The following is a 7,849-nucleotide window of genomic DNA, read 5'->3' on the forward strand; positions in this document are numbered from 1 at the left end:
CGTAACAATTTTCCGTTAAGCACACTATATCGTTTTTCCGTACTGTACTGGCTTGGTGTCCACCGGAACCGCGGTATCCCACATAGACCCCAGGGAAGCCCTGAGACCGACCGATGCAGCAGACAGCTCCAAACCCCGCAGAGAGAACCGCGCTGTGACGCGTGCGCGCGGCCGAAGCAGCCTGAGAGCACCAGCGCGCAGGCTCCTGGGCGCGTCCATTTCCCTTCCCTCCCTACGTCGATGGTTCCGCCGACGGAGGGGGCGGGGCCACGCGTGGCGCGAAAATCGGCGCGAAGAGTGGCGCCACTTCCGTCCGCTGCCAGGGTCCTGCTGCCGGGCTCCCGCTGCCCGGCTCCCGCCTCGCCATGGCGCAGCGCCGCGTCACCGACTTCTTCTTGCGCCGCCGCCCTGGTCCCCGCGCCGCGTCTTTGCGGGCCAAGCCGAACTGGCGGACCCCCAGCCCCGCCAAGTCCGCGCTTCGCGCCCAGGTTCCCACCTCGGGCGGCAGCCGCAAGCGCGCCCGCCCGTCTGCCGAGCCTACGAGCGACGAGCCCCCGCGCGACGAGCCCACGCGCGACCAGCCAGCGCCGACTGCGCGCAGGAGGCTGAGGCTGCCAGACGATGTGGTGAGGGCGCGGGGTGGCGGGGCCCTGCGGGGAGGGGTGGGGGCAGGCAGGGGAGGGCTTCTGCAGAGACCTGGCTCGGACGGAGGACACAGACCAGGTGGCTGGTTGCAGAGCGTACACAGAGACCCCAAGTGGAAGACCGGGTCATGGCCTGGGCGGAGATACTGGCTGAGAGGCATTGCAGGAGCTAAGTCCGAGCTGCCAGGCCGGTGTCCTGTGGCCACCGGAAGGAGAGGACTTGCATTGAGGGACGGGGAAGAAACTTTGAGTGGGGGAGCCGGGGAGTCTGATGGTGCCGGAGGAAGCCAGAGCTGGGCGGGCTGGTAAATGCCAGGCCCCTCTCTTAACAGGGGTGCTTCCGAGAGGCTGGACGGGGGGCAGCAGGAAGTCCTCTTTCTGTAGAGCCAGAACAGCATAGGGTCTCGTCATTGGTTCACCTCTGGGGTCCTTTCTCCCAGGTCCCTGGCCCTGGCTCCCCAGCCACCTCTGGCTCCCCAGAGCACTCCTCTCCAAGCAAGAAGACAAAGAAGGCTGCCCTCTCAGGTCAGCTGCCCAAACCGGCACCCCAGAAGGACAAGGTGAGGAGGCTGGACCAAGGGCTGGGGAGGGGGATATAGGGTAACTGGCTGGCTGACAGCGTCCTGTGTCTACAGGTCTCCTCGAAAGTCACCCTCTCTGAACTCAAGTCATGCCTGCAGCGGGCCCGGGAGCTGGGGGCACGGGCCCAGGAACTGAGGGCAAGTGCCCCGGGGAATGATGCCGGGGAACCCAGTGTGCTGGAGGCCGAGGGGCACCCAGCAGAGCCATGGTGAGTTTTGGGTGGGAGGCACCCCAGGAAAGGGTAGGCTAGTGGGAGGCCTGGTAGGGGCAGGACTGGGCACAGGACTGGAGCTGCTCCATCAGGGGGCCAGCACAGTGGATAGGACACTCAGATCTTAGTGCCAGTCACTAGCTCTTCACCCTCCATCTAAGAGGGTGCCAATGCCTGCCTCAGTGGACCCTTACAGATTTCAAATGCTAGCCCGCGGTGATTGGGCATTTGCTTCCTATCATTGTTTGTCCTCCCCAGGTCCTGTGGTTGTCATGTGCCTCTTAGAGATACGGAAACCAGGGCTTGGGGTGGCCAGGGACATGGTGGAGCTGGGTTTGAAGCCACCCTTTTCTGTCTCCATCCCTGATAGTGCTTATGGTGGGGAGCTGGGCATATAAGGAATTTGTCAACTGGAATGCAGTGTGTCATGGGGGCAACTTTGCAAGCCCCAGCTCTGGGGTATCCCCAGCTGCTTTGCCAGCCATTGGGTCCTGGAGGGGATGTGGGTCTGATGTTTCTCTCAAGGCCTGGCTCCCTCCCTGCAGTGAAGAGAAGGCACCTGCCTATCAACGCTTCCATGCCCTGGCCCAGCCAGGCCTTCCTGGCCTTGTGCTGCCTTACAAGTACCAGGTGTTGGCTGAGATGTTCCGCAGCATGGACACCATTGTGGGCATGCTCTACAACCGCTCGGAGACCGTGACCTTTGCCAAGGTCAAGCAGGGTGTCCAGGACATGATGCGGAAGTGAGTGGAGTCCCTTGTTGGGTGGGAGCCTTGTCCTACAGTGGAAGCTAACTGACTCTGACCCTGACACCCTCATCCCATAGGCGCTTTGAGGAGCGCAACGTGGGCCAGATCAAAACTGTGTATCCCACCTCCTACCGCTTCCGCCAGGAGCGCAACATCCCCACCTTCAAAGACAATGTCAAGAGGTCCGATTACCAGCTCACCATCGAGCCGCTCTTGGATCAGGGTGAGTGTGCCTTGGCTGAGTCCACTCATCTCTGAGCCTTGGTTTCCCCACCTGTGACACTGCATTTTGAACATGGATGTGAGGGCACCAGGCCCCTCGTCTGAGACCCGTGGTGTGGGGCTTGGCGCCCCAGTGGCTCTAGCCCAGGGGCTTGGAGCTCAGGCTTGGACTCTCTCTGCAGAGGTTGGCAACGTGGCCCCCCAGCTCACAGCCTCACGCCTCCTACAGCGGCGACAGGTCTTCAGCCAGAACCTGGTGGAGCGTGTCCGGGAGCACCACAGGGTGAGCTAGTGACCCCACAATGACCAGCTCAGTCCTCGTTGTATGAGGTATCCCTGTGGTCTGTCCCCTCCTTCAGCGTTGTTGTCACAGCTGCCTCTTACCCAGCAATAAACAAGCCCTCTTGAGAGGCTGTATTCTAGAGCAGTTGCCAACCTTTCGGACCTCACGGACCACCAGTTGGCGACCACTGTTCTAGAGTTCTCTTAAACCACTCACCAAAGCGGGCCGTCGTCTCATGTGGATGGGGATTCTGGGCTGGGTGGGGACCCTGGCCCTCAAGTGAGGGGTTCTGACCTGAACACAGGATTGGGGAACTCGATGCAGACTCAAGACTTGGGAGGCTTGCGATAACTACAGTGGGTGCTGGTGGGATGGGAACCTCTGCAGCCCTGCTCCACCCCAGCCAGATGTGCCCGGGGTCATCGGGTATCCCCTTCTGGATAGGTCTTCCTGGCCTCCCTGAATCCCCCCATGGTGGTGCCTGAGGACCGGCTGACACGCTGGCACCCTCGCTTCAACGTGGATGAAGTGCCTGACATCGAGCCTGCTGAGCTGCCCCAGCCACCTACCACAGAGACGCTGGCCACTGCTCAGGAGGTGCTGGCTCGAGCCCGAAGTCTGATGTCACCCAGGGTGAGACTGGCCCCCGTTTCCCAGGGAAGGGTAGCCCGACCCCCATGTGGGCACCCAACAAACTCCATGTGTGGCTGTGGGCCTGGGGGGTAGTAGGATGTGCCCTCCCTATGTTCAGAGCACTGCCTACCGGCAGGCTCTACGTAGAGGTGCCCAGCACAGGTCTTTGATGTGCTGGGGTGAACTTGGGCTGGACATACAGGGCCTTCTGGGCAGGGGTCCATCAAATGGGGTGTGAAGGGCCTCCCCTGTGGCTGGGCCAGAAGAGACTTCTGATCTCTCCTCTCTGACCTGATCCAGATGGAGAAGGCCCTGAATGACTTAGCCCTGCGCACAGCTGTGCCCAGCAGCCCTGTCTCCTCCAGCCCGGTACTGCCAGCCACCCCTCCGGCCACTCCACCTGCTCTCCTGAAGGGGGTGTCCCAGGACCTGCTGGAGCGGGTGAGTGTTGGGGTTCAGGGATGAGGTGAAATGGGGACAGCTGTCCACTGACCACTCTCCATGCCCAATGCAGATCCGGGCCAAGGAGGTGCAGAAGCAGCTGGCACAGATGACGCGGTGCCCAGAGCAGGAGCAGAGGTTGCAGCGGCTTGAGCGGCTGCCTGAATTGGCCCGGGTATTGCGTAGCATCTTTGTGTCAGAGCGCAAGCCAGCACTCACCATGGAGGTGGCCTGCGCCAGGATGGTAGGCAGCTACCGCGTGGCCATGAGCTCAGGTATGTGCAGGGGCAGGGCCACTCTGCACGTCCCGAGTCCCAGATGAGGGTGGGCACCATAAATTTGCACCATTCTCCACACCTGCTTGTGTGCGTTGGGTGGGCACAGCACCCTTGCGATCACCTGAGTCCCTTTAATCCTGCAGCTTCTTGAGGTTGTCTCCCCCTCACAAACCTGGCATTTGCCCTTGAGGTCCTATGAGACCACCCCCTCCCCAAGCCTTCTGGTCCCACAAAGCTGCAGGACACTTCTGCTTCAGGCTCAGGACTTGTGACAAGCTCAGTGGGAGAGCCACCTCCTTGGGAAGGCTGTGCCGTCACTGCCCTGGCCCAGTCCTGTCAGTCCACCCCCTTGCCGCTGGGTACACAGATTTGTCTAGCCTGGAGGGAGGTGAGGAAGCAGGGGCTGAAACTAAGGCAGGCTTCTTGACAGAACCCTGAGGTGAGAGCAGCACCTGTGTGCACCCATTTAACAGATGTGCACACAGGCCCAGAGGTTTGGGGGGTAGGGGGCAGGCCCCCACCTCACGAGGCCCCTCTCTCTGCAGGGGAGATGGAGAAACACGTGCAGCTCCTCTCTGAGCTGCTGCCTGACTGGCTTAGTCTCCACCGCATCCGAACTGATACCTATGTCAAGCTGGACAAGGCTGCTGATTTGGCGAGTGTCACTGCACAGCTGGCCCGCCTTGCTCGTGCTGAGGAGATGCTGTGAGCCTGATGGCTGCGCACCAACACGCAAACATGGGCTCAAGGCCCTGGCCTGGCCCTCTGTGCCTGTTTTATTCTCTAAGAATGCATTTGGCTCTCCCATTCCTGATCCACACAAGGGTCAGCAGTTGTACTAGGCTCTGGGGATGGAATTATCTGGCCATTGTGGGTGGTACAACCACCTCCTACAGCATGCTGTCATTAAACTGGTTTCCCTTGGATGTATCTTTGCTGCACAGAGTGCAGGTATGTGGGGTAGGGTGGCTTTCCTGGCAGCATGGGTTTGAGCAGTGTGATTGGCAGAATAACACCCCCCCCCACCCCCCCGCTCCTCCAGCACAGGGGTCTTGAGAGCTCATCCTGTATTATCCTAATGGGCCCAGTGTCATCACAGCAGAGGTTGGTGGATGGTATATCACTGACTTTGAAGATGGAGGATAGGGCCATGAGCCAAGGAATGGGGGAACCAGCCCTGTTTACACCTTGGTTTTCAGGATAGTTGGCCCTCTATCTGCCAGTCAGCTAACTAAGCAAAGGGAAAAAGTTACAGTGTTGATGGGCCCAGGATGGTTACTCTGTACTGAGTACAGAATAATTCCCTAAACAATACAGCATAACAACTACTTACATAGCATTAGGTATTAGAATCTAGAAGTAAAATATACAGGAAGATGTGCAGGTTATATGTGAATAGTTTATATAAATACACTGAGCAGCCATGGAGTCCCCTGTACCTCCCCTGCCTCTTGGTCCTGAGGCCCAGATCCCACCCTGGGCACCTGAAGAAATACCACTCCAGCAGAGTTGATCAATCATGTTCTTATTTCACTGGAAATCTGAGCAGCTTGGGCTTGGCTTTGCCCCAGGCCACCAGCTTCAGGCCTTTGCACTTCCAGAACCTGCAGGAAGGACCTGGGAGCTGGATGGTAACTCAACCACAGAAATGGATAAAAAGTCCAGGTGGCCCTGACCAGTTTGGCTCAGTGGATGGAGCATCGGCCTGCGGACTCAAGGGTCCTGGGTTCGATTCCGGTCAAGGGCATGTGCCTTGGTTGCCGGCACATCCCCGGTAGGAGGTGTGCAGGAGGCAGCTGATCGGTGTTTTTCTCTTATTGATGTTTTTAACTCTCTATCCCTCTCCCTTCCTCTCTGTAAAAAATCAATAAAATGTATTAAAAAAGTCCAGGTGGACAGCAAGTGGTCAAGTGTAGCCACAGAGGCCAGACCTCTCCTTTTTCTAGCTGGTGTGGAGCAGGGTATCGAGGTCACTCATACTGCAGGAGGGAGAAAAAGGGCACGGCCCCCAGCTTTTCTCTGCCTTTCAGCGAGGTCAGCTCCACCACACTCAGGCATTCCAACACCTCGGCCCGCAGCTGGCCCAGCAGCTCACAGGCTGCGCGCATGGTTCCTGATGGAAGGGAGGGGAAGGAGTTGGCATGTAATAGGGTCCCATCTGGCAAGCAGGTAAATTAGTGTCAAGGACCTAATCCACTTCTCACACACATAGGGCACTTCCACCCCCCAAAACTCCCCAGTGCCAAGCCCTCTTCACTCGGGGGAGACCCTCACCACCAGTGGCCAGCAGATCGTCCACGATTACCACTTTCTGCCCTGGTTCCAGGGCATCTCTCTGGATTTCCAGGTCAGCCTGTGGATGGAAAGGAAAGCAGGCACATGGTTGGTACATCTCTCAGAACAGTGTTGGTGTGCAGAGCCCAGGGGCTAACAAGGGACTACCACCTGGGCCATGGTTTCAACCCTCCCGGCTGTTTCCTGGCTGTGTGAGCCTGGCCCAGTGTCTCAACCTCTCTGAGCTCCCATGTCCACTCCAACCATGGCAGCTCTATTTAATTCTACAACTTTCCCTTTGGGGAAGGAGGGTCCATGGGATCAGCCACCAGCCCTCTCACCTTCCCATATTCCAGTGTGTAGGAGGTGGACACTGTGGGGCCCGGCAGCTTTCCACCTTTTCGGATGAGCACGCAGCCCAAGCCAAGTTCCTGGGCCAGGGAGGGGCCAAACAGAAAGCCTCGAGAGTCCAGGCCTGTTGGTGAGAGCTGGGTTATTGGGAGACAGATGTGTGGCCCAGTAGCATGGGGGTTCCCACAGGTCAGGCTGGAAAATGACAAGTAGTCACTACAATGACACAGGATGCCTGGCCTTGTTGACGCCAGCTAAAAGGCCAATGATGGCCATCTATTTAGGGAATGTTGACTCACCATGCTCAGGGACTGCTGGTTGCTAGAGAGAGGGAGGTTAGGAGGTGGAGCTAGGGACTAAGTCCACACTACATGGTTGTGTAATAGCTGGGTGGCCTTGGGGAAGTCATCTGGCCTCTTTCCAAAGCTCAGCTGTTATCTCTAACTGGGCTGTAATAGCTATGAAACATTCAGCACAGGAGCTTCTGAAGGAGAGGCAGTGACAGGGCACTGGCCACCTCTTGCAGTTCCCTGACATGGAACAGGAAGTGTGGTGAGGGGGACACACCCAACTGAAGAGGGCAACAGCAAGCCTGTGCCCCCCAGGCAGTGGGGATCAATGGGAGGGTCAGTGCCAGAAGCCGGTCCATCCTTGCTGCTTGACACAGTCGCTGCAGGAAAGAAACATCTGCACAGCATGTTTCAAGGGACCTGGCGTATATAGCATACTTTTCTTAATATGTTTGCTCCCCTTAGCGCTATGTGTTTTAACCAAGGTCACCTCTCCGAGAAAGGTTGTTTCCCCCGGTAGGATTTTTCCCTGAAGTTAGGGAGGGGATAAAACCCCTTAACTAAGTGCCAGGCGGGTAGTTAATCACTTTAACTACGAACAATCACCCTTAAGCTACATAATTTTTACTCCCTGGAATGGAGATAAGAAACCCCCTAACCTTTGGAATAGAAATTGACAGGATTAAAATCAACTGGTATAAATACAGATGTAACAGATATAAAAAACAGAACTTGGCTGGAGAAACTGGCTAGGCTGCTGATCAACTGACTGAACGCTGGTTTTCGTCCACACTTTTGGGGACCTCTGGAACTGCAGGGGTTAGAACCCCACCAGGTCAGGGAGTGGGGGCTCTCAAGGTAGACCAAACCCGAGGTTCCTCCTGATCTCTG

General features: G+C 57.7%; 2 protein-coding genes across 3 annotated transcripts in view; one reads left to right on the top strand and one right to left on the bottom strand.

Annotated features, from left to right (window-relative positions):
- Positions 1 to 298: 298 nt before the first annotated feature.
- CDT1 (chromatin licensing and DNA replication factor 1) lies at positions 299 to 4,973 on the top strand. 2 transcript variants are annotated; one of them, XM_006097365.3, is made up of 10 exons: positions 299 to 626; positions 1,085 to 1,204; positions 1,280 to 1,434; positions 1,983 to 2,180; positions 2,264 to 2,409; positions 2,591 to 2,691; positions 3,136 to 3,324; positions 3,625 to 3,765; positions 3,839 to 4,040; positions 4,589 to 4,973. In XM_006097365.3, exons 1-10 carry the CDS (start codon positions 366 to 368, stop codon positions 4,750 to 4,752), a joined length of 1,677 nt encoding a protein of 558 aa, XP_006097427.1. In that variant the 5' UTR covers positions 299 to 365; the 3' UTR covers positions 4,753 to 4,973. The 2 variants fall into 2 exon arrangements, with proteins under 2 accessions (XP_006097427.1, XP_014318619.1); XM_014463133.2 differs by having other exon boundaries at positions 299 to 623.
- A 449-nt stretch (positions 4,974 to 5,422) lies between these two features.
- Positions 5,423 to 7,849, bottom strand: part of APRT (adenine phosphoribosyltransferase) — a 3,446-nt gene continuing 1,019 nt past the window's right edge. Inside the window, exons 3-5 of the mRNA XM_006097347.3 lie at positions 6,659 to 6,792; positions 6,318 to 6,396; positions 5,423 to 6,156 (exon numbers count right to left, since the gene is read on the bottom strand). Of these exons, the coding sequence (XP_006097409.1) occupies positions 6,014 to 6,156; positions 6,318 to 6,396; positions 6,659 to 6,792 (356 nt within the window). The 3' untranslated portion in view covers positions 5,423 to 6,013. The remainder of the gene's footprint in view (positions 6,157 to 6,317; positions 6,397 to 6,658; positions 6,793 to 7,849) is intronic.

The sequence above is a fragment of the Myotis lucifugus genome, unplaced genomic scaffold, assembly GCF_000147115.1.
Source record: "Myotis lucifugus unplaced genomic scaffold, Myoluc2.0 scaffold_198, whole genome shotgun sequence".
NCBI lineage: Eukaryota > Metazoa > Chordata > Mammalia > Chiroptera > Vespertilionidae > Myotis > Myotis lucifugus.

Bases quoted from the DNA above. Each gene is read 5' to 3' on its own strand.
- CDT1 (XM_006097365.3), top strand. From the start codon at position 366: ATGGCGCAGCGCCGCGTCACCGACTTCTTCTTGCGCCGCCGCCCTGGT. The intron at 2,181-2,263 runs GTGAGTGGAGTC...CTCATCCCATAG, and splicing joins GTCCAGGACATGATGCGGAA to GCGCTTTGAGGAGCGCAACG. The intron at 4,041-4,588 runs GTATGTGCAGGG...CTCTCTCTGCAG, and splicing joins CCGCGTGGCCATGAGCTCAG to GGGAGATGGAGAAACACGTG.